The 25,800-nt window shown below is 45.3% G+C and overlaps 1 protein-coding gene across 7 annotated transcripts in view; it reads left to right on the forward strand.

The window, feature by feature from the left end:
- LOC134355758 (A-kinase anchor protein 13-like) overlaps positions 1 to 25,800 on the forward strand; it is a 557,767-nt gene that overhangs the window by 490,886 nt on the left and 41,081 nt on the right. For 6 of the 7 annotated variants that reach the window (XM_063066124.1, XM_063066122.1, XM_063066123.1 and 3 more), the window contains 10 exons: positions 1,096 to 1,225; positions 1,797 to 1,909; positions 3,255 to 3,431; positions 5,043 to 5,293; positions 7,229 to 7,354; positions 7,459 to 7,576; positions 10,908 to 11,156; positions 11,578 to 11,654; positions 23,167 to 23,348; positions 25,553 to 25,635. In XM_063066124.1, coding sequence (XP_062922194.1) covers positions 1,096 to 1,225; positions 1,797 to 1,909; positions 3,255 to 3,431; positions 5,043 to 5,293; positions 7,229 to 7,354; positions 7,459 to 7,576; positions 10,908 to 11,156; positions 11,578 to 11,654; positions 23,167 to 23,348; positions 25,553 to 25,635 — 1,506 coding nt within the window. The remainder of the gene's footprint in view (positions 1 to 1,095; positions 1,226 to 1,796; positions 1,910 to 3,254; positions 3,432 to 5,042; positions 5,294 to 7,228; positions 7,355 to 7,458; positions 7,577 to 10,907; positions 11,157 to 11,577; positions 11,655 to 23,166; positions 23,349 to 25,552; positions 25,636 to 25,800) is intronic. The other variant, XM_063066127.1, reaches the window with a different exon arrangement.

The following is a 25,800-nucleotide window of genomic DNA, read 5'->3' on the forward strand; positions in this document are numbered from 1 at the left end:
AAGAGTAGATGCCAAGTGAAAACCAGCCTCTGAATGCGGAACTGACATTCACTGAACTTTGAGGGTTAGCATTGAAGGCTGGAAGTCAGGAAAGGATGCATGTGAATATTTACTGGAAGCTTCGGACCTTGGTTTTCTGATGTTTGGAGAATAGATATTGGAAACTTGGAGGGCAGGATTTAATGATTGTATCTGTTATTTTTTTTTGTTTGTGAATGATCAACTGCTTAGTCTTTAGAAATGCTATCTTTAGTTTGCTTTGGAAGAATAGCTAAGGGTGACCAAGGTTTTTGTTTGGCAGAAGTGATTGGTTGGGGTTCGAAACAAAATTGACACATTGGGCACCTGATTTGAGGTCAATTGTCCACACACAGAATCCGGTTGAATTTCTGGAATGGGATTGGCTGCTGTCTGGTTTATAGATATGATTAGTTAAAGATTTCTGTCCTCTAGTTCTGAAACCTAATTGGTCAATAGCTCATTATAACAAGGGCTCTCAGGTATAGATCTTTGACTACTTGCAGTTCTAGAAGCCTGGTAATAAGATCCAAGGACAGTCAGCAGTACCTGAATCCGGGTAGTGATGTCCTCGAAGGCTATGGTGGTCTTCCTTATTCTCGGGTTTCCTGTTTACTCATGAGCCACGCAGAACTTGCTAATCCTGGAGGCGTGAGGGATGCTGGAATCTGTGGCGAAAGCACAATCTGCTGGAACAATTGAACAAGTCGAGCAGCATCTGCGGGGTGAAAAGAATTGTCAACGTTATGAGTCCTGATGAAGGATCTCAATCTGAAATATCAGCGGTCCCTTTCACCCTGGCAGATGTTGCTCGGCCCGCCAGTTTGTTTCCTCACTAAATTTAGAAAGGGTTCATTTAAATCCTTATTTGCATAGGTTTCTTTCAGCAGACTAAAATGATTGCAAATGGAAGATTTAGATTTGTGGTTTCAGAGTGGATGATATGTTTCCATGGAATTCAGAGATATTTTGTTTAACAATTGATGACCTTAAGCTTGCACTGTCATTGTGGTGATATTTACCAGTAGCATGGCGTTTGACGTAATTACCTGCTGTGTTTCTGTTCTATACATGTAGCACTGCAAGCTAGAGAACGTCCACGGTCAGCCATAATTCTACCAGATGACAACATATTGATGGCTCCTAATAGAAGAATGCCCCTGTACCGATCACTTTCCAAGAGCATGTCAATAGCCAATATCGCAGGGTAAGTTTGGCCATTAAGATATTCATGGAGGGATGCACATTCCAGGCTGCAGGAGTACAAGCTGAGGGATGCACTGAAGATTGGTGCAGCCACCACAAGGGCTTGGTGGGGAAGGACCATAGTATAGAGTTCTTCTGCTACGGGAGAGTGAAGAAGCGCCCCACTTATTGTAGTAGTGTACCACCCCAGAGGGCCACATGAGTGTCAACAGTCCTATTGATGTGTAGAAATCTAATAGAACAGTGTGGAAAGCATGGACTATGAATGTAGGAATGAAAAGGTTTTGCACAATGTGAATCAGGAGAGGAACAAAACTAATTTATCTCCCCACACCCACCCACCCACTATACCCCAGGGGTTTACCAGCTCTTGAAACCCAGATGCTTTTGCATTGACCCCAACGAGTTTTACACCATTGATTCTTCTACATTTCCATAGTGCGGCGGTAGAATTCTTGCACCCAGAAAGCCGTCAAGAGGCACAGTAAGACATAGTTTCAAGGGGGTGATACTTCATCTTATTCCCTTCCTCATGTTGACTAGTTTCCCTGTGCATCCCTCGCCCTGTCTAGGCCTGCGATTGACGAAACCTCCCTTGGTTCATGGAGGGCCTTGTCTCAGTCGACTGACTCTCTGAACCAGATAAAAACAGCCACGGAGTCGATGGAGTCGCTGACGGATGAAGGTAAGGGGAGTGTTGAGTGAGGTGGGGGTCTATGTGGGGCTTGCATTTTTGGGGGCTAAAATCCACGCAACTGCACTAATGTCATGGTCAGGAGAGAAAGCAGAATCTCCATTTGATATTAAAATTAATAAGAAAATAATAATATATAACATAATAATTTTATAATATAAGAAATTCAGCCATGGTTTCCTCTGCAAACATGTGGTATTGTGGCTGTAATTTCTAATTCACTCTTCAAATTCTATTTAACTCAATAGAATGGGACTAAATTTGATGATTCTACTTTTGCACCAGTGACTAAGGGTGAACTTCTGGATGTTAGTTACCAATCGAAGACAACACATACCTCTCTAAACCAGTGCTTCCCAACCTGGGGTCCATTGTCCTCTTGCTTAATAGTATTGGTCCATGGCGTAAAAAGGTTGGGAACCACTCCTCTGAACAAAGACTATAACAGAATCCAGCTGTCCGTGGCTTGTGAATGATTGCTTGATGCTCTAAGATAATTTGCTGCTTCCATGAAGGTCATTAATGTTTTTATCTGGTTAAGATGCCAGTGCTCGCAGTTGTCACTCCAAAATCTGATACCAGGGACTCCCATCATCCATTCTTCCCAATCACTGACATCAAGCAGTGATACCAGGGACACAAAACCTTACTCTCTAAGTCAGGTCCTGCATATCTTTTAACAAAGATTATACTCTATTGGTAACCCCCTTGAATAATATTGTAATGTTTTCTGAAGGTCTCATTTGGAAAAAAATTAAGTTTAATTGTCATTTAACCATACACATCTGTACAGCTAAACAGAACAGTGCTCCTCCAGGGCCAAATTGTAAAACAAACACCTACAGTCACATACAGCACATGTAGTTACAATCCAGCCCATCGTGAATCCTCACGAAGGGTCTCTGCCCAAAATATCGACAGTTAATTCCTCTCCTTAGATCAGGGGTTCCCATCCTGTTTTTATGCCGTAGTCCAGTACCGTTAAGCAAGGGGTCCATAGACCCAGGTTGGGAACCCCTGCATTAGATTGTTATCTGACCTGCTGAGATCCCCCAGCATTTTGTGTGTGTTATCATAGATTTCCTTCACCTGCAGAATCTCTCATGTTTATAATCTTTGCCCCCAGAGTTGCTCACCCCACCCACGACTCCACCACCCAAACCCCATCTGCTATGCTCAGCTTTAGTAATGCACCACCTTGTGAGACTGCTGCCATCTTCCTGCTCACCAAAATGAGGAATGAGTGTCGATCTTGGAAGCATTATTGCCAGGAGCGTGCTTGTGGCTATTATGGTGTGCAGTTACAATGATATTGGACGCTGGTGTTTATTGTCAGACTCTGCACTTGTGTTCCACGTGCCCACAGGTACGGACGTCATGGACGGACAGCTGATGGGTGAGTTCGAGGCAGACGCTAAAGAGCTGGAAGCTGACTCCTGGAGTCTGGTTGTTGACAACAAGTTTGTGAGGCAGCAGAAGAAGGAAGTAATTAAACGACAGGATGTTATCTATGGTAAATGTTTATATTCTAATTTTAAATTATGACTCTTTATAACCCCTTCCCCTTCATTCCTCACCACCTCCCCCTCCTCTGCTTCTTCACCCTTTGCGCCCTCCTCGTCCCACTACGTTCCCCACTTCCCCACCACCTCCCCCCTTCTCCCCCCACCAACTCCCCTAATGGTCTCTTTCATCTACACACACGCACAAACTTGTTCTCTTTTGTCTACATGCTCATACTTTCTTGCTCTCTCTCATTCTCTCTCTTTTCCCTCCCCCCACTCAATCGCTCCCAGCCTCCCTCCCACTCCCTTGCACACACCCTCTCTCACAGCTGTATCCCTCATCTATTCTGCAGAATCACATGTGATTGTCTCTTAATTGAGTTAATCTCTCTCTGCAACACAACTCTCCCTGAAGTTCAGAAGCTCCCTCCAACTTGCCCTTGCAGGCAGAGTGGTGAGGTTGAACGGAGCAAGGAAGGACGTGCAGGTTTAATTGAAAGGTTTTGGTTCAGCTGGGACCAATCCTGGGTGAGAAAACCAAAGGAGAGTTTCCACTAACTGAGCACGCAGGAGGAGGTGAATTTAGTAATAAGTCACCAGGCGACATAGAGGTTCTAATCTGCCAACCCGCAAATCATTAGGATGTCCAAAGGAGGGATTTCATTAATTGAATACAGAGGAGGAGGGTGAATTTCTAAGTCGGGGGATAGTGGTTCTGACCTGCCAACCCACACATTACTATAGGAGTCGAGGGGAACCAGAGCACTCAGACACAGCCCATGTGGTCCATGTGCACGGCTCCACTTGCAGCACCGAAGGTCAGGATTGTCATAGTCATAGTCATACTTTATTGATCCCGAGGGAAATTGGGTTTCGTTACAGTTGCACCAACCAAGAATAAAGTATAAATATAGCAATATAAAACCATAAATAATTAAATAATAATATGTAAATTATGCCAGATGGAAATAAGTCCAGGCTCAGGGTGTCTGACCCTCCAAGGGAGGAGTTGTAAAGTTTGATGGCCACAGGCAGGAATGACTTCCTATGACGCTCGCTGTTGCATCTCGGTGGAATGAGCCTCTGGCTGAATGTACTCCTGTGCCCAACCAGTCCATTATGTAGTGGATGGGAGACATTGTCCAAGATGGCATGCAACTTGGACAGCATCCTCTTTTCAGACACCACCGTCAGAGAGTCCAGTTCCATCCCCACAACATCACTGGCCTTACGAATGAGTTTGTTGATTCTGTTGGTGTCTGCTACCCTCAGCCTGCTGCCCCAGTACACCACAGCAAACATGATAGCACTGGCCTCCACAGATTAGTAGAACATCCTCAGCATCGTCCGACAGATGTTAAAGGACCTCAGTCTCCTCAGGAAATAGAGACGGCTCTGACCCTTCTTGTAGACAGCCTCAGTGTTCTTTGACCAGTCCAGTTTATTGTCAATTCGTATCCCCAAGTATTTGTAATCCTCCACCATGTCCACACTGACCCCCTGGATGGAAACAGGGGTCACCGGTACCTTAGCCCTCCTCAGGCATGCAAGACAGCAGTGCCACTTAACGTGTGTTGCGCTGATGTAATGTTTGACTGGTTGCACATCTGTCTCCACAGAGCTGATGCAGACAGAAATGCACCACCTCCGCACATTGAAGATCATGTCTGATGTCTACAGCAAGGGGATGTCGAAAGAGCTGCAGTTGGAAACCTCGACGGTAGACCGCATCTTTCCCTGCCTGGAGGATCTGATCGACATCCACACGCAGTTTTTCAGTCGGATTCTGGAGAGGAAGAAAGAATCTATGGTGGAAAACAGTGACCGTAATTTCATCATTAAAAAGATTGGGGATATTTTGGTGAATCAGGTAAGTGAGATACATTGGAACATCATACCATCAATTCAAAGAAATGCTATCTTTATTTGTCACACGTTTATCTAAACACAACTAAAATGGGTCGTTTTGCGTCAAATCAAATCAACGAGGATGTGCTGGGGGCAGTCCACAAGTGTTGTCATGTTTCCATTGCCAACATAGCATGCCTACAACTCACTAACCCTAACCATATGTCTTTGGAATGTTCAGTGTTCCAAGTAAATTCATTGTCAGAGTACATTTATGTCACCATATACAACCCTGGGGTTCACTTTCCTGCAGGCATACTCAATAAATCCATAATAGAATAATAACCACAATAGAATCAAAGAAAGACCACACCGACTTGACTGTTTAACCAGTGAGCAAAAGATACAAAACAGTGCGAATACAAAAGGCAAGAAATAATAGTCATAAATAAATAAGCAATAAATATCGTAAACATGAAATGAAGAAAGTGAGTCCATAGGTTGTGGGAACATTTCAATGATTGGGCAAGTGAAGTTATCCCCTTTGGTTCAAGATCCTGATGGTTGAGAGGTAATTAGTATTCCTGAACCTGGTGGTGTGAGTCCTGAGGTTCCTGTACCACCTTCCTGATGGCAGCAGCAAGAAGAGAGCATGTCCTGGGTTCAGGGGTCCCTGATACTGCACGCTGCTTTCCTGCCACAACACTTCATGTAGATGTGGTCAATGGTGGGGATGCCTATGATGGACTGGGGCGTCTCCACTACTTTTAGAAGGATTTTCTGTTCAAGGCCATCGGTGTTCCTATACCAGGCTGTAATGCAATATACTCTCCACCACACATCTATAGAAGTTTGTCAGAATTTTAGATGTCATGCCAAATAGAGGCCGCCATAGACCTTGGGGTCCAAGTCCATAGTTCCCTCAAAGTTGCAAGTTAATATATGCTGGCCTCCAGTAATTGGGGGATTGAGTTCAAGAGCCGTGAGATAATGTTGCAGTTCTGTAGAATTTTTGTTAGACCACATTTGGAGCATTGTGTTCAGTTCTGGTTACCTTATTATAGGAAGAATGTGGAAGCTTTAAAGAAGGTGCAGCAGAGATTTACCAGAATACTGCCTGGATTAGAGAGTATATTTTATGAGGAATACTTGAACAAGCTAGGGCTTTCCTCTTTAGAATGAAGGAGAGTGGTAGAAGTGTTCAAGTTGATAAATGCATAGATAAAGTGGACAGCTATTGATTTTTCTGAGGGTGGCATTGGTCATCCTTTTAAGGTAATTGGAGGAAAGTATAGGAGGATGTCAGAGGTAAGTCACGCCCTCCAGGTGTGGTAACATCCTCATTAATCTTTTTTGCACCCTTTCCTGCTTAATGACATCCTTCCTCCAGCTAGATAACCGGAATTACATGCACTACTCCAAGTGCAGTCTCGCCGTCAACTTCTACAGCTGTAATGCGATGTTCCAAGCCCGTACTAAATGTCCTGACCAATGAATGCAAGTGTGAAACAGGCGCTGCCAGCCCTTCAAGTCGCGCCACCCAGTAATCCCCCGATTTAATCCTAATCACGGGGCAATTTACAATGACCAATTAACCTACCAACCAGTACATCTTTGGACTGTGGAAGGAAATTAGAGCACCCAGAGAAATCCCACATGGTCTTGGGGAAAACGTACAAACTCCTTACAGACAGTGGTGAGAATTAAACCCAGGTTATTGGTACCGTAAAGCGCTGTGCTAGCCACTATGCTACTGTCCTGCCCCACGGTTTGTGGGTGAAATGCCAGCTATACTTTTCCCACTTTACAACCAACTCTGTGAAGCTTTTGCACTGTCAGTTTTTTTTAATATATAATGCATTTGTCTTTAGATGGCAATTTAGTCCCTGTAAATTTAATTCCACAAAGGGGCCAGCTGTTATCCTTCCTAACCTTAGCCTGATGTTTAATTTGACAGTTCTCTGGACCCAGTGCTGAGCGATTGAAAAAGACCTATGGAAAATTCTGTGGGCAGCACAACGACGCGGTGAACTTTTACAAGGAATTGTTAGCAAGAGAGAAGAAATTCCAGACATTTGTGAGGGTATGTGCATGTTTTGGTCAACTGACCGGCAGTCTGTACAGAAACTGTTTATTATCTGCCTGTCTGGATCATTGCTCTGAAATGTCTTGTTTTTACCCTTCCAGAAAAAAATGTCTAGTTCCATAGTTCGAAGATTAGGGATCCAGGAATGTATATTACTGGTTACTCAAAGGATTACTAAGTATCCCGTGATTGTCCAGAGGATTATCCATCTTACCAAAGGTAAACAGCTACAGTTCAGAAGCAGAACTTTCAATTCATCATATCCATTGCAACCTTCAAATACCAATCTACACTCATCCCGTGTACCAGCACTTGGTCCGAATCCTTATGTGTTGGTGCCTCAAATGCTCACCAAGATGTTGTGAGAGTCCCCGTCTCCTTCACCCCCTCAGGCAGTGTGTTTCAGATTCCAACTATCCTCTGGGTGAAAAAAAAATTCTTCCTCAGAACCCCTTCAAACCTCTTGTCCCTCATCCTAATCCTGTGTCCTCTTATTTTAGACAAATCTGCAGTGAGCAAGTTTCCTCCTATCTCCCTGATCTATGCTCTTCATAATTTTGCACATGTCTATGAGTTCACTCCTTAATCTCCTGTGCTCTGGGGAAAACAAATGGAGTCCATTCCACCTCTCCTCAGAAATGACCCGCACACTCCCAAGTCTTTTTCAGTTTGATTGGGGTGATCGATGGGGTCTCGGGCGCTTCAGCAAAGAATAGTTTGCCCTGTTGCTTGCAGTGGGCTAAAGGCAAATAGCTGAACTAAACTAAACTGAATGCAACTGGAAACAACAGGAATTCTGCAGATGCTGGAAATTCAAGCAACACACATCAAAGTTGCTGGTGAACGCAGCAGGCCAGGCAGCATCTGTAGGAAGAGGTGCAGTCGACGTTTCAGGCCGAGACCCTTTGTCAGGACTAACTGAAGGAAGAGTGAGTAAGGGATTTGAAAGTTGGAGGGGGAGGGGGAGATCCAAAATGATAGGAGAAGACAGGAGGGGGAGGGATAGAGCCAAGAGCTGGACAGGTGATTGGCAGAAGGGGATACGAGAGGATCATGGGACAGGAGGTCCGGGAAGAAAGACGGGGCGGGGGGACCCAGAGGATGGGCAAGAGGTATATTCAGAGGGAGTAAAAGGAGAGTGAGAGAAAGAATGTGTGCATAAAAATAAGTAACAGATGGGGTACGAGGGGGAGGTGGGGCATTAGCGGAAGTTAGAGAAGTCGATGTTCATGCCATCAGGTTGGAGGCTACCCAGACGGAATATAAGGTGTTGTTCCTCCATCCTGAGTGTGGCTTCATCTTTACAGTAGAGGAGGCCGTGGATAGACATGTCAGAATGGGAATGGGATGTGGACTTAAAATGTGTGGCCACTGGGAGATCCTGCTTTCTCTGGCGGACAGAGCGTAGATGTTCAGCAAAGCGGTCTCCCAGTCTGCGTCGGGTCTCGCCAATATATAAAAGGCCACATCGGGAGCACCGGATGCAGTATATCATCCCAGTCGACTCACAGGTGAAGTGTTGCCTCACCTGGAAGGACTGTTTGGGGCCCTGAATGGTGGTAAGGGAGGAAGTGTAAGGGAAATTCCTCCGTCTCCGCCGCATCTGCTCTCAGGATGAGGCTTTTCATTCTAGGACGAGGGAGATGTCTTCCTTTTTTAAAGAAAGGGGCTTCCCTTCCTCCACTATCAACTCTGCTCTTAAACGCATCTCCCCCATTTCACGTACATCTGCTCTCACTCCATTCTCCCACCACCCCACTAGGAATAGGGTTCCCCTGGTCCTCACCTACCACCCCACCAGCATCCGGGTCCAACATATTATTCTCTGTAACTTCCGCCACCTCCAACGGGATCCCACCACTAAGAACATCTTTCCCTCCCCCCCCCTCTGCATTCCGCAGGGATCGCTCCCTACGCAACTCCCTTGTCCATTCGTCCCGCCCATCCCTCCCCACTGATCTCCCTCCTGGCACTTATCCTTGTAAGCGCAACAAGTGCTACACATACCCATACACTTCCTCCCTTACCACCATTCAGGGCCCCAAACAGTCCTTCCAGGTGAGGCAACACTTCACCTGTGAGTCGACTGGGGTGATATACTGCGTCCGGTACTCCCGATGTGGCCTTTTATATATTGGCGAGACCCGACACAGACTGGGAGACCGCTTTGCTGAACATCTACGCTCTGTCCGCCAGAGAAAGCAGGATCTCCCAGTGGCCACACATTTTAATTCCACATCCCATTCCCATTCTGACATGTCTATCCTCGGCCTCCTCTACTGTAAAGACGAAGCCACACTCAGGTTGGAGGAACAACATCTTATATTCCGTCTGGGTAGCCTCCAACCTGATGGCATGAACATCGACTTCTCTAACTTCCGCTAAGGCCCCACCTCCCCCTCGTACCCCATCCGTTACTTATTTTTATGCACACATTCTTTCTCTCACTCTCCTTTTTCTCCCTCTGTCCCTCTGAATATACCTCTTGCCCATCCTCTGGGTCCCCCCCCCCTTGTCTTTCTTCCCGGACCTCCTGTCCCATGATCCTCTCGTATCCCCTTTTGCCTATCACCTGTCCAGCTCTTGGCTCTATCCCTCCCCCTCCTGTCTTCTCCTATCATTTTGGATCTCCCCCTCCCCCTCCAACTTTCAAATCCCTTACTCACTCTTCCTTCAGTTAGTCCTGACGAAGGGTCTCGGCCTGAAACGTCGACTGCACCTCTTCCTACAGATGCTGCCTGGCCTGCTGCGTTCACCAGCAACTTTGATGTATGTTGAATGCAACTGGGCTTCTGTTTTGACGTTTGACATTCTGTGTGTTGTCCAATTGCGAGATTTGTTGGTTTTTCATGCGTTGGGTGTTTGATGTCATCCTGAAAGGTTTCCATGGTGTCTCTTAGCTTCTTGGCTGCCTGTAGGAGGATGGAACTTCGAGTTGTATTCTGTGCATACCTTGATAATAAATGTACTTTGAATCTTTAAAACCTCCTGGTGGATCTCTTCTACACCTTATCCGTTCAGTGGGATTATTCTTGTTTTCCTGTATTGTGGCAACTTACAGTCTGGCAGGTGGCTGTTGGCACAGTTTATCAATGCCAAATATTGTGGTGTTGTTTAAGCCAGCTCTGCTTCTTAGCACTTCATCCGGGAAGTGGAGAGAGATTCTATGTCTTCATTAATGTAAGAGATCCTGATATGATTATAAACACAGTTTGGGCAGCGTCTATGAAGAGGAGGAAATAGTCAACGTTTTGGGCCAAGGCCTTTTGTCAGATTCATCCAAGAATGATGAAGGATCTTCTGTTTCCTTCTCTTCAGTATTCCTGATGAAGGGTCTTGGCCCGAGACTTCATCTGTTTCATCCTCTTCATAGATGCTGCCTGACTTGTTGAGTTCCTCCAGGATTTTGTGTGTTTTTTTATGTCCTCTACACATTCAAGTAGAAGGTCCCAGTCTCCTTGTACCCTCTTTGGGTGAGAAAGTCCTTGTGCATTTCTGATTAAGATGTGGTAATAATTCATTCTGACCCTGTGCTAATTACTCTCTGCAGAAAATGAAGACGATTACACTGACCTCACCAAAGCACTGGCAATGATTAAGGAGGTGATTGCTGCAGTGGACCACAAGGTAAATGAGTATGAGAAGAAAACCAGACTCCAGGAGATCCATAGCAGAACCGAGACCAAAGCCATCATGAGGCTGAAGAGTGGCCAGATGTTTGCAAAGGAAGATCTGATACGAAGAAAGTTGGTACACGATGGACCTGTCACGTTGAAAGCAGCAGCAGGAAGGCTAAAGGGTACATCATCTGCTCTATTCCATGGTGACATCCAGTGGGTGCTGGTTGGGTTACACTAAGGCCCATCGATAATGAAGATCTCTTGTTCGAAGAGCACACTCTGTGATGCTAGTTTGAAGACGACCTCTCCCATATCGTATCCCAGTGACATTAGCTTGATCCTACCAAGTGCTAGAAGCATGCATCAGTAGTATCCACTGGGGGGCGGTGGTGGGGGGAAGAGGTTCTCCATAATTTTCATTTGTTCTGCAGTAAGCCCCTAGGACATAAAGCTCTCAGCCATCTCCACCTCAGCAGCATTGATCGACAGGGGTGTGTACTCAGCCTAACCTTCACAGAACAGGTGGCCATTACATTGTGCTGGTGAAAATGGTTGTTCTTGCACTCGCTGAGTCTTAATATTCTGCTTCTTCTCTTACAGAAGTCCAGGCTGTGCTGCTGTCCGATATGCTTGTGTTTCTTCAAGAGAAGGATCAGAAGTATACCTTTGCTTCACTGGTAAGTTGGAATTTATAACTTTCCTTGATCATTTTCTGTTCCACATCACCGCAGTGTTACTTGTTACAAACTAAAGCCCTTTCAGTATATCTCAGTGCTTTTAGCCAAGGGGATACAGTACTGTGCAAAAGCTTTAGGCAGGTTCTTATAGCTAGAAGGTGCCTAAGACTTTTGTACTTGTCAATGTAGAGCGGTGAGTGAGTTTGTAAACCTGGCGAGAGCTTGTTGAGAATGGTGAGGGTGGAGCGTCGCAGGAGGGGTGTGGGACAGGTGTCAGAGAAGGAGTGCCAGGGATGGGGGTTGGTGCAGATGCAGGCTCACCCAGCCTCACAAAAACCAGGCAAGTTCATTTGATTCCAAATAATTAGTTTATTGATCATTACAGAGTGTCTTTTTGGTGCTTCCCACTATTTTCCCCCCATTTTCCCAACCTTGATTCCCCTCTCCCTGCCCCCTTCCCACTCAGTCCGCAATAGAGACTCAAATCAGAATCATGTTTATCATCACTCACATATGTCATGATTTTTATTTTGCGACAGCAGTACAATACATAAAATTACCACAGTACTGTCCAAAAGTCTTAGGCATCATAACTATGTATATTTGCCTAAAACTTTTGCAAAGGACTGTACTTCTGAAACGCAGTCAATGTTGTAGATAGAAGGGGTTCTGCAGTTGCTGGAAATCCAGAGCAACTCACACAAAATACTGGAGGAACTCAGCAGGTCAGGCGGAATCTTTGGGAAGGAATAAGCAGCCTATGTCTTAAGCCGAGAACCTTCAACAGGACCGTCAGTAGGTCACAGGAATCGCAACCAATCTGTGCCTAGTCAGCTGCCACAAGCAAGCTGATGATAACTATCCAGTCTGGTTTCATAAGGATAATTGAGAGATAATTAGTAGCAGAGGAGGCCATGATCACTTCACTGCCCTGCTTCAAAGCAATGCTGTTGGATCTGTCACAACTAGAGTCATACAGCGTGAAAACAGGCCCTTCAGCACAACTGGTCCGTACCAGATAAGACATTAGAGCAGCAATGGAGGTCCTTCATTTTTGTCTGTTCTTGGCGACTCAGATGTAGACAGATTCTTCATTCCTGTTTCCATAGCAGTTTTGTTTGACCAGTCAGGGTTGTTAGCCTTGAGCTGAACACCCGAACCTAGAGGACTGGTAGATGCTCATATAAGCTAGTTCCATATGTCTGAGTTTGACCTATACCCCTCTAAACCTTCACCATTCATAAACCTGTCCAAGTATCTTTTAAAAGTTTTTACTAGTTCTGCCTGAATCATTTCCTCTGGCAGCTCATTCTATAAACTGACCACCCTCTGGGTGAAAAATAATACACCCCATTATCCTATTAAATTTTTCTCCTCTCACTTTAACCTCTGCCCTCTAGTTCTTGATACCCCAACCCTGGGAAATCACTGTGCGCATTGACCCATCTGCACCCTTCACGATTTTATACACCTCTGTGAGATCACCCCCCAGTCTCCTGCGCCCCAGTGAAAAACGTCCGAAGTTGCTCAACCTCCTTCCATCTCTCAAGTCCTGGTAACATCATCTTAAATTTGTTCTGCACTCCTTCCAGTTTAATGGTATCATTTCTGAAGAATGGTGACCAAAATGGAGCACAGTGTTCCAAATCCGGCCTTTCCAAAATCCTGTGCATGAGTTAACAGAGAGCAGAGTCAGGATCAGGTCTAATATCGCTGACACTTTGTGAAATCTGTCATTTTGCAGCAGCAGTACAGTGTAATATGTTGAATATACTATATGTTGCAATAAAAAATATATGTAGAAAAAATCAATATAAGTAATGCAAACAGAGAACAAAAAGAGTGAGGTAGTATCCATGGGTTCATGGACAGTTGGTAAATCTGAGGGCAGAAGGAAAGAAACTGTTCCTGAAATGTTGAGTGTGTAGCTTCAGGCTTCTGTACTTCCTCCTTGAAGGTAGTAATGAGAAGTAATCATGTCCTCGGTGATGGGGTCCTTAATGATTGATGCCACCTTTTTGAGGTACTGCTTTTTGATGTCCTCAATGCTGGGGAGATTAACATCTATGATCATTGAGATTACAACCCTCGGCTTCCTTTTCCGATCCTGTGCAATGGCTCCTCCGTATCAAATGGTGATGTAACCATCAGAATGTTCTCCACGCTACATCTGTAGAAACTTGTTAGATTCTTTGATGATTCTTTGTACTAAATCCCCGTCCTGAATTCCCCATTCAGCTCCTTGGTCTTACAGATGTTGAGTTCAAGGTCATTGTTGCAACACCACTCAACCAGCCAATCTATCTCACTCCTATATGACACCTCGTCCCCATCTGAGTTTCTAGTGTCAGCAGTTGTGTCTCAGCATCTATAGATGGCATCTGCCAGTGAAGGACTCCCTTAAGTGTTGCTTTAAATGCTCAGTTTGTGTTTTTAATTCTTGGAATGGCAGCTGAGGCTTATCAATCTCTGACTCAGCAAAAAGAGCGATGACCTGGAGTAACAACTGACATTACAGCCAGCGGGTACAAAACAACCTGGACAACATACTGACGATATCTGAAGGCACTTGTAAAGTTCCATCAACGCTGTCTTCGAAACATCTTAAATATCACCTGGGAAGATAGAAGAACCAACGTCAGCGTGCTAAATGAAGCAAAGGCAACAAGCATTGAAGCCTACATCATCAAGAACCAATTAAGATGGAGCAGTCATGTTGTTTGGATGAAAGACGAGCGTCTGCCGAAACAAATCTTCTACTCCCAGCTTAAAGAAGGCAAACGTAAAAGAGGCGGACAACAGAAAAGATTCAAAGATGTCTTAAAAGCCAACATGAAGAAATGTAACATTGACATCATCAATTGGGAAACCAATGCCAAGGACAGGAAACTCTGGCAAGCCATCATCCGAGAAGGAACAGCAACTTTCGAAGCCAACAGATGTGCAGAATTAGAAGAAAAGAGAAGAAAATGGAAAGAGAGGCAGCAACAACCAAAGCCGGATCTGCCATCTGGAACTACCCGTCCTGAATGCGGAAGAACTTTCAAAGCCAAGATTGGACTCATAAGCCACTTGAGAGCCCATAAGTAGATCAACAGAACAAAAACCATCATCCTCGACCTCGAGGGATAGCCACGATGACGACGACAAAACACATATAATGTCTGCACTTTAGCTCGAAGACAGAAGAGCTGTAACCAGCTTAGTTTACCCGGTTTAATTTGAAATATTGCGCTTACATTTTTAAAAAGTTAAGTGCTCGAATTTATATGCAGGACCGTAAAGTCACGAAATATTATCGGCACAAGACCCTGAGTGACTGGCCTGAAGGTTGACAGGTTGACAGAAAGTCGCATAAATATGTGAAACAGCAGCGATAGAAGATGCAAAGTGACCAGTGCAGGATGAGAGTGTGTCTGTGAGTTGGGGAGTGGTGGGGAGGGGAGAGGTCAGACAGGATGAACATTGTTTTGGGTGGAAGCAGGGTGTTTTTCTTTGAAAGAACTGATCCTAATAGAATTATTTTTTTGTAAGTGTTGTTCAAAAGAGAAGTAGGAGGCTAATTAATCTCCTCAGACTCTTCCAGCAATCCGATCAAGGCTGATTTGAATGAGGGGTTAAACAGAGGTCATTTCTGCCTGCTTAGTAATGTATGTGGCACTGCAACAGGAAGGCCTGTGCAGCTGCTATTGCAAAGACGTGAGATCGTACTGGGCTTGCTCAGCTGAGCAAACTAGAAATATGTGTGTAAAAAAAGGAAAATCAGAGAAAGAGAGAGAGAGAGTGAATTTGTAGGAATATGCACAATATTCATTCATATGATTGGAAGGACTACAGCTAGAGGTCATGGGTTAAGGGTGAAAGGTGAAATGTTGAGGGGGAATGTGAGGGGACACTTCTTCACTCATGAGAACGTGGAACAAGCTGCCTGCACAAATGGCACATGGAAGCTCGATTTCAACGTTTAAAAGAAGTTTAGATAGGTACGTGGATGGGAGGGGCATGAAGGGCTATGGTTCTGGTGCAGGTTGATGGGACTAGGCAGCTTAAATGGTTCAGCACAGAGTGGATGGGCCGAAGGTCCTGTTTCTGTGCTGTACTTTTCTATGACTCTATAGGTCAGGCTCGTGAACTTAATAATATTATGGGAGCTCGTTCATGTGTCCATGTACTCTTCACGTATTCCTTCGTATTCAAATATTTGCACACTTTCCAAAGACATACAGATTAGTAGGTTAATTGGTCACAAGGTGTATTTGAGCTTGTTGGATCAGAAGGGCCTGTTACCACCCTGTGTATTTAAATATGTAATATTAATAACTAAAGGTCTACTCGCAGGCATTCATATCCTGGAGATGGCCTGTTGCTTTGTCAGATGAGATGTAAAACCAAGTCCCTTTGTTCCGCTACTGATGGGGAAGGGGGTGTGGGGGAATTCCTGGTATTATTTACAGTTAGAACCAGGGAGTTCGGCAACATGCCTTAGCCAAAGTTTAACCCTCAGTCAATATCGGCAGACAATCTGATTAGACCAGTAAAAGAATACTGAGAGGAACTGAATATGCCTGGACTCTTTCGATTTTGTGTTTTATATCTTGTGTTTTTCACTTGTTTTTTTGAGTTGCTATTTTTGTTTTTTTTTGCACAGAGTTGGTTTAATGTTGTTCTTTGAATGGGTTCCACAGTTTTCTTTGTTTCCTGTGGGAACTTTGATAATAAATGTACTTTGAATATTTGATGGAAATGTGTTGGGCAATTTGTACGCTCCCTCCTTTGAAAAGGATCAGATTTATTATCAAGTTCAAGTTTAACTCATTCAACCATACACATGTGTACAACTAAATGAAACAGTGTTCCTCTTGGACTAAGGTACAAAACACAGTGCATATAGTCACACACAACACGTGCCGTGTAGTTACAATGCAGTACATATTGTTGTGATGCAGCGTAATACAAGTCACAAAATAGCCTGCTGTTGGTGTAGTGGCACATGCACCGGACGTTGGGGCAACTGGTCCCGGGTTCGAATCCGGCCGGCTCCCTGCTTTCCATCCACGCTCAGGCTGAGCACTGAGCTAGCAACTCGGCCTCATAAAAAAACAGACGCTTGCTAATGAAATGGCAAGGTTACCGCCCAGTGCGCCACAAGGCACGGAGAGGAACAACAGTCACAAAATAATATCGCTGACTTCAATGAGGTGAAACATGTTGTTTTTCAGCAGCATAAGGCCTAAAGGTGGCTGAAACTTGCAAATATAGTGCAAAACAAGAGGAATAACGAGGTATAAGAAGAACAAGGACTCTTTAGAAAGGTAGGGGGAGGCAAGGATGCCAGTAATGAGCGTTTTGTTCTTTTCGTTTGAAGTCTTCTTCAGTGTCACACTTCACTCTCACCCACAGACGTTTGACATCTCACCTCTCTGCTGAAACATGGCTGCTCGAGCTCTTTGGGCCGTGGTGCAGTGGAGACAAGGTCACAAAGCACAAATCCCCGCTGTGCTGAAGACAAGCAGACTTGCCCCACACCCTTGACGTTCTTGCATCAACCAAGGCCGTTGTACTGCGTGCGGGAGAGGCCACTTGCTGGAGTGGCTACCTGCTGGAATTCCTGCCAAGCAAGCAGTGTGTAAATTGTTGAGTCTGCAAGCAGTTCCTATGTGTTACTAAGTGCAGCATTACTGACAATGTAAACCAAGCAGAAATGTTTATCTAGTTCTCTCTTTTCTGGAAACGCTGTGGATCCAGCCCCATTACTTATAAAGTTATTGGGGAATGGAGTTGTGTCTGTTATTACCACACACTAGCCCAATTTAAGGTGTAATTTCAAAGCTGAAATTGGTTTGGATTTGCGGCCTAGGAGATTAAAGACGACACTGTCAAATGAGTGAAGAATAACGCTGGGACTGAGGGAGTAGGCCCTGACGAAGGGTCTCGGCCTGAAACGTCGACTGTACCTCTTCCTAGAGATGCTGCCTGGCCTGCTGCGTTCACCAGCAACTTTGATGTGTGTTGCTTGAATTTCCAGCATCTGCAGAATTCTTGTTGTTTGCGTTTTAATAGTCCCCTTTTATTGTCATTTAGTAATGCATGCATTAAGAAATGATACATTATTTCCTCTGGTGTGATATCACAGAAACACAGGACAAACCAAGACCGAAAAAACTGACAAAACCACATAATTATAACATATAGTTATAACAGTGCACAATACCATAACTTGATGAAGAAAGTCCGTGAGCACAGTAAAGTTCAAAGTTTCTCAAATGTCCCACATCTCACGCAGACGGGAGAGGGAAGAAAAACTCTCCCTGCCATACCGACCACAATCCGACTCTGAGTCATCCGAAAACTTCGAGCTCTGATCAGCTCTTCGACACCGAGTACTGAGCGCCATCTCTGCCAAACGATTCGACCTCCTTCTCAGTTGCCAAAAGCAGGCAAGGCCGGGGATTTTGAGGCCTACCTTCGGAAAGATTCCAGACCACTCAGTAACGACAGTAGCGGACGGGCGTTTCAGAATTTCTGTAGATGTTCCTCTGTGATTTCACGTCCATTCTCCATCAAATCAGAATTGTCCACGGCACCTATTTAACAGATACGACATCATTTTTCACCGGAGAGCTGAGTTTACAGGAATGGTGGGAGATCCGATTGAAACCTATCGAATGTTGAAGGGCCAAGATAGGATTGTGAACCTGCAGAATTCATTGCCACAGCTGCAGAGCCAAACAGTGGATATATTTAAAACAGAGGTTGATAGGTTCTTGATTATTCAGGGTGTTAAAGGTTATGGGAAGAAGGCAGGAGAATGGGGTTGAGAGGGATAGTAAATCAGCCAAGATAGAATGGGGGAGCAGACTCTAGGCCTATAGAGTAATGTAATGGGTGACAGATGACACATAGTGTTCATAATAGAAACTGTTCTACATAATTCACCAACACCATCATTGAGTTAGCTAGATAGATGCTTTATCCCAAGGGAAATTACAGTGGCACAGTAGCATTACAAGTGCCCAAATACATGTTAGAAGAGAAGTAGAAAGAATAAAAAATAAGTTATCTCAAATGATCTAACAGGAAAGGCTGGGAGGTCATCAACTTCCCCGGCTATAGGTTGACTCATTATAGAGCTTAATGGCCGAGGGTAAGAAGGCCCTCATGTAGCACTGTTTGGAGCAGCACAGTTGTCTTAGTCTATTACTAAAAGTGCTCCTCTGTTCAGCCAAGGGGTTATGCAGAGGGTGAGCAAAATTGTCCAGAATTGCCAGGATTTTCCATGGGGTCCTTTGTTCTACCACAGCCTCCAGTGTGTCCAGTTTGACACCTATAACAGAGACAGCCTTTGTAATCAGGTTACAGAGCCTGCTGGCATCACCCGTGTTGATGCCATTGCCCCTGCACGCCACTGCATAGAAGGTTGTATTGGCGACAAGAGACTGGTAGTTGTTGTGTTCACTTTGAGACAGGGTCTGACGTAATGACATCAGTGCAAGGCAACTGTTTCTGGATTGTTCTCAATGGATGTAAAGGGCTGCAATTTTTATTAAGCACATAAAACGACTCTCGCATGTTTTATTCACAAAATCCTACATTGGTGACCCCAACACTCTCAGACGATTCCAGATTATTTACTCAATGACACGTCGACCAACCAGTCGCTTTGAAACTGCTGGAGTTTTTGGGAGCAGCACACCACCGCGTGGTTTGCACGAACAGATGCCCAGCTTGTGCTGCGAGAAATCACCACGGACGATATCAAATTTTACTATGTGGTAGCAGCCAGAATGGTGAGTCTACTGGAAGACCCACCTGCACGTGGTAAATATGTCACCCTGAAAACTCACCTATTACAGACACTTGGACTGTCTGAGTCTGAGCATCATCCTTGTAAATTGCTACCAGTGCTGCCGCCATAACGATCGTGACAGCCATTTGTAATTGTCTGCGATGTCAGGTAATGCAGGATTCTGTGTTGAGGACCTCACTGCCAAGATTAGCTTTATTTGTCACACATACGTTAAAATGCACGGTAAAATGTGTCATTTTGCGTCGTGTCAAACCAGTGAGGATTGTGCCGGGGGCAGCCTGCAAGTATCGCATCACTTCCATCGTCGCATTTACGCAACTCACTGGCCCTAACCCTTCGGAATGCAGAAGGAACCGGAGCGCCCAGGGAAAGCCCACGTGGTCAAGGGGAGAAAGTACAGACTCACGAGAGACGGTGTCAGGATCTGAACCCCAGTCTTACAGAGAGTGGTAGGGGTGTGAAATGCACTGCCAGCTGGTAGAAGTGGATACAACAGGGTCTTTTAAGAGGCTCTTAGATAGGTGCATGGAGCTTAGTAAAATAGAGGGCTGCATCACGGCCTGGTTCGGGAATTGCACCGTCTCGGATCGCAAGAACCTGCAGTGGATAGTGAGGTCAGCTGAGAAGGTCATCGGGGTCTCTCTTCCCGCCATTACAGACATTTATACCACACGCTGCATCTGCAAAGCTAACAGCATTGTGAAGGACCCCATGCACCCCTCACACAAACTCTTCTCCCTCCTGCCATCTGGCAAAAGGTACCAAAGCATTCGGACTCTCACGACCAGACTGTGCAACAGTTTCTTCCCCCAAGCCATCAGACTCCTTAATACCCAGAGACTAGACTGACAGCTACATCATCTATTATTGTATTGTAATTTGTCCTCTACTGTGCCTATTGTCTTGTTTATTAATTATTGTATTGCCCTGCACTATTTTTGTGCACTTTATGTAGTCCTGTGCAGGTCTGTAGTCTAGTACAGTTTTTTTTAATGTTGTTTTACGTAGTCTAGTGTAGCCTTGTGCTGTCTCACATAGTCCAGTGCAGTTTTGTGTTGTTTCATGTAGCACCATGGTTCATTTTTACTGTGTACTGTGCCAGCAGCTTATGGTCGAAATGACAATAAACTTGACTTGACTATGCAGTAGGGAAATTCTAGGCAGCTTCTAGAGTAGGTTACATGGTTGGCATAACAATGTGGGCCGAAGGGCCTGTAATGTGCTGTAGATTTCTCTTGTTTCTTACAGCAGGCACTGTAAAGTGATGCACTAACCGCTACTCCACTACGTCTTTTCCCAAGTGATCCACTTTCCTCGGGCGTTCCTTAAAATGACCTCATTTTGTTCTTCAAAAAAGTGCATGGGAAAGTCGCAACTTTGGTCATCTCAGGACAGGATGGGCTGCGGAAAGAGCAGTTCATCAGTCCCACCCACCAAAACTCTTCCTACAATGGCACTCCCATCAGACGGGTTGACTTTCCTGCATCTGATGATCAGCCCCATTTAACCTGCATCCTGGGAGGAATTCTGACTAGACTGGACGCACCAGCTGGGGTGATATTATACTCTGCCCGGGAGAGCATTAGCGACTCAACCTCCTTTATCTTTCGGCATGTAATGCATTCCTATATATTGCAGTATTCAAGATGGCGCAGCAAACAATGTGGCCTGCAGACATTTCACAAAACTACTTCCTCTTTCAAGTATGATTCTGTTACTAAGCTGCGTGCGATTGAAACCTGTGAGTTACATTTTGATAGGGTTTTGTTGGGTTAATTGAGCAACCTGGCACTTGGCTGTTTCCAACAGAGATCTTTGAGGTTGGGAGCAGAGTGTGCGACCTGGAGGCCTGGAAGACTGCAGACAGGGAGTGAGCTTATAGTCAACTCCGTTGAGGCCTCGAGCAGGCTTGAAGTTGACGAAGATGGAGAGCGGAGGACAGGCAGGTGTTCAACGCCGTCTGCCTGCGTTTGACCAGTGTTGCTCTCCGTCTCACTAGCTACTGCCCGAGGATAATGCAGGACTCTTTTTTCCCACATTGCGGAGATTGATCAACAAGGCACCTGGCAGTGGACTCGTTTTGGGGGACGTTGAGGTTCATGTTGCATGTGTTACTGGATTCCGATTACCCTTTTTTTTGCTGTTTTTGAGTGGTTTCTTCGGAGTGGTCAGCGTGGAGCGGGGCAGTTCGGGAAAGAGTGGTTCTGCGGCCCATAGCTAGCAGCGCAGCGCAGCACGGAACTGACGTAAACTGATACCCCTGGAATCCTGGCTTGATATTCTGTGTGTTGTTCACTTGCTTTGTGATGTTTACGCAAATTGTTCTTGTTTCGCACGTTGGAAGTTTGATGTTGTCCTTGAACAGATTTCCATGGTTGGTCTTTGTTTCATGGCTGCCGGCAGGAGGAAGAATCTGAGTTGTGTTCTGTATAGATGCTTTGAATCTTGAAACTGCCGGACTCAACTGCTCACAAAGATGTGGTCATCAGGAAACACCCCCCTCCCCTCCCAGTCCTGTTACCCCACTGACCTTTCCCATTGTAATCAACTATGAGGTAGTTACCCTCCAATCCATTCACCTTCTTCCCTCCCCCTCCCAGAGTCTTCAGAATCAAAAATTCATGAATCAGATTTATTATCGCTGATTATTGTGATGTGGAATTTGTTATTTTGTGGCAGCAGAACAATACAAGACATAAAATTACTATAAATTTTTAAAAATTAGAATAGTGAGCTGGGGTTCATGGACCACTCATAAACCTGATGGCAGAGATGAAGAAGCTGTTCCTAAAGTACCGAGTGTGGTACTTCAGTCTTCCATACCTCCGCCATGTTGGTAAAAAATGGGAAGTGGGCATGTTCTGGATGGTGAGGAATTCTTAGTGATGGATGTTGCCTTCTTCAGGCCCTACCTCTTGAAGATGGCGGAGAGGGCTGTGCCCGCGATGGATCTGGCGGAGCCTACTGCCCTCTGCAGCCACTGCCAATCCCGGGCTCCAAACCAGGCTGTGAATTTTCCTCCCTCCTCCCTATTGCCTCCTTCCCCCCCCCACCACCTTCACCCTTCCCCATCCCCTCTTCCCTCCCTGCTTCTCATCCCCCTCCCCCCCACCCACCCTTCTTCCCCATCCTCCCTCCCTCCTGCCCTACTCCTCTTCTGCTTCCTTCCCCTACCTCTCATCCCTCCTCCTTCCTCTTCTCCCTCCTTTCCACACCCCCACCTCCCCTCAGCCTGACCAACAACCAGCTCCCACCCCCATACTGATTCTCCAGTAGCCCCTTGATCTCCCCCTCTTCCATCCTCTTTTTAACAGTCTTACAGCTCAGAAATGGGCTCTATGGCTCATCGATCCCTCCACAGGCCATCCTGCTCCCATTTACACTGATCCCATTTTACTCTCCCTGCAAGTCTCTGCCCCAGGTTCTACCACATCAGGGAGCAACTTAAAGTGGCCAATTAACCTACCAAACCGTACCTGTTTGGGATGTGCCCCGGGGAGCACCCAGGGGGTCTGATAGAGAATGAGCAAATTCCACACAGAGAGCACCAGAGGTTGGGATTGCATCTGGGTCATTAGAGCTGTGATGCAGCATCACCACTAGATACATCCATCTATCTATCTATAAACTTATCTCTCCCCCTCCCCCTCTCTCTCTTCATCATTGCACCCACTAATGTGTGTTGTTTTCTTGCATGTGCTCTAGGACCAGAAGTCGACTGTGATACCACTGCAAAAACTCATTGTCCGTGAGGTCGCACACGAGGAGAAGGGGTTATTTCTCATTAGTGCCGCGGCACAGGAGCCAGAGATGTACGAGGTACGAGCGAGCTCCAAAGAGGAGAGGACCAACTGGATACAGCTCATTCAGCAAACCGCAGACACCATGTAAGTGCTCCGTGCAGGGAGTCTGAGATGGAACTGCTATTGGTTTGTTACTGTCACATGTTCTGAGATAGAGTGATAAGCACGGCTTGTGTACTGTTAGTACAGATTAGATGATTATACAATGTATGAGATAGAACAAGATAAGACTATGACAAAGCAGAATAAAGTGTAACAGCTACAGGGAAGATGCAGTGCCATTAAACGATAAGGGTGAAAGATCATAACGGGGTAGATTGTGAATTCAAGTGTCTATCTTCAGATACTCATTCATTTGTCACGTGCCATGTCTACAACGTGGACGATCGTGGTCTTTCCATGACTCTTGATTGTTCTCAGCAAATTTTTCCACAGAAATGGTTTGCCATTGCCGCCTTCTGGGCAGTGTCTTTACGAGACGGGCCATTATCAATACTCTTCAGAGACTGTCTGCCTGACGTCAGCGGGCTTGTGATACGCAGCAGCTGCTCTTATGCCCTGCTCCCAAGGCTTCACGTGACCCTGACTGGGGAGTGGGGGGGTGCTAAACAAGTGCTACACCTTGCCCAAGGGTGACCTGCAGGTTAGCAGAGGGACGGAGCACCTTACACCTCCTTTGGTAGAGACGTATCTCCACTCTGCCACCCACTGATTGTACTAAGAAACTATTAAATAGTCTTATGATAGCTGTCTTTGAGCCTGATGGTATGTGCTTTCATACTTCTGTATCTTCTGCCCAGCATACTAACATAGCAATTAGACTGACACTTTTACAGTGCTAGCAACCTGGGATCAATTCAGCCACTGACTACCCACAACTGCATGGGTTTCCTCCGGGTGCTCTGGTTTCCTCCCTCATTCCAAAGGTATATAGGTTAGCAGGTTAATTGGCTACGAAGATGTAATTGGGAGGCATTGTTGTGCAGAAGGGCCTGTTCCAGAATATATCCCTAAATCAATAAATAATGTGTAACAGCTACAGAGAAAGTGCAGAGCAACACACACAAAATGCTGGAGGAACTCAGCTGGTCAGGCAGCATCTATGGAAAAGAGTAAACAGTCGACGTTTAGACCGAGACCCTTCTTCAGCACCGCACTATATACCAAATATTAAAAAATGGGCATTGGCCCATTCAATTTTCGCTTCTTCTCCAACCCTCCACCTCCCTTGAGTGTCAGAATTTCTGAAGCTCTATCCTTGGCCCAACACTTGGATGCCACTACAAAGAGGGTATGACAGCAGCTGTATTTCATTAGGGGTTTGAGGAGATTTAGTATGTCAACAGAGGCCCTGGCAAATTCTTACTGATGTATCATGGAGAGTACTCATCACCATCTGGTATAGAGGGGCTACAGCACAGCATCGGAAAATGCTACAGAGGGTTATAAGCTCTGCCAGCTGCATCCATCATGGGCATGACCCTCCCCACCAATGAGAATATCTTTAAAAGGTGATGCCCAAAAAGGTAACATCCATCATTAAGGACCCCTGCCCCCCCACCACCCAGGACATGTTCTCTTCTCATTGCTACCATCAGGGAGGATGTACAGAAGCCTGTACTCACTGGAGTGCAGAAGTATGAGGGGGGGTGTCTCATTGAAACCCATTAAGCATTGATAGAGTGGATGTACAGATGATCTTTCCTATAGGAAACAGCCTCAGAATGCAAGGACGTCCCTTTAGAATAGAGGCAAGAAAGAATTTCTTCAGCCAGAGAGTGGTGAACCTGTGGACAGCTGTGGAAGCCAAGTCATTGTCTATATTTAAACTGGAGGTGGATAGGTTCTTGATTAGTAGGGGTGTCAAAGGTTATGGAGAGAAGGCAGGAGAATGGGGTTTAGAGAGATAGTAAATCAGCCATGCTGGAATGGGGGAGCAGATTCAGTGAGCTGAATAGCTTAATTCTGTTCCTATGTCTTACAGTCTTAAGATGTACACTCAACTTTTTAGCCACAGCTTCTTACCCTCCATTATCAGATTTCTGAAAGGGCAATGAACATTACCTCACTATTTTTCAACTCTTTAATTTAATCTTTTATATTTACAGTATTTTTCATATTACTTATTATAATTTACAGTATACTTTATGTATTGCACTACTGCCAAAACACAACAAATCTCACGAAATACATCAGTGATAACAAACCTAATTCTGATTCTGAACAAAATGTAGCCAGGCTGTGGTCACCTCTAACACCTGAACCCTCTGTTCTGCCTCTACCTACAGGGTACAGGATGAGGATGAAGGAATCCCAAGCGAATCAGAGGAAGACAGACGGCAGTTGGAGAGCAGAACAAAAGAGCTGAAAGGTACAGCTGTTTGTTTATTAGGTGCTGAGAGACAGAATATTAACAGGTTTCAGACTCCCAAGGAGTGTGGTCTTGGCTTGAGTTGGTACATTTGAAAACCAATGTAAGAACCTGTTAATGTTTGAACTTCTTGAGAAACAAATATTAGAGTGCAATATACAGCTC

The sequence above is a fragment of the Mobula hypostoma genome, chromosome 13, assembly GCF_963921235.1.
Source record: "Mobula hypostoma chromosome 13, sMobHyp1.1, whole genome shotgun sequence".
Lineage (NCBI taxonomy): Eukaryota > Metazoa > Chordata > Chondrichthyes > Myliobatiformes > Myliobatidae > Mobula > Mobula hypostoma.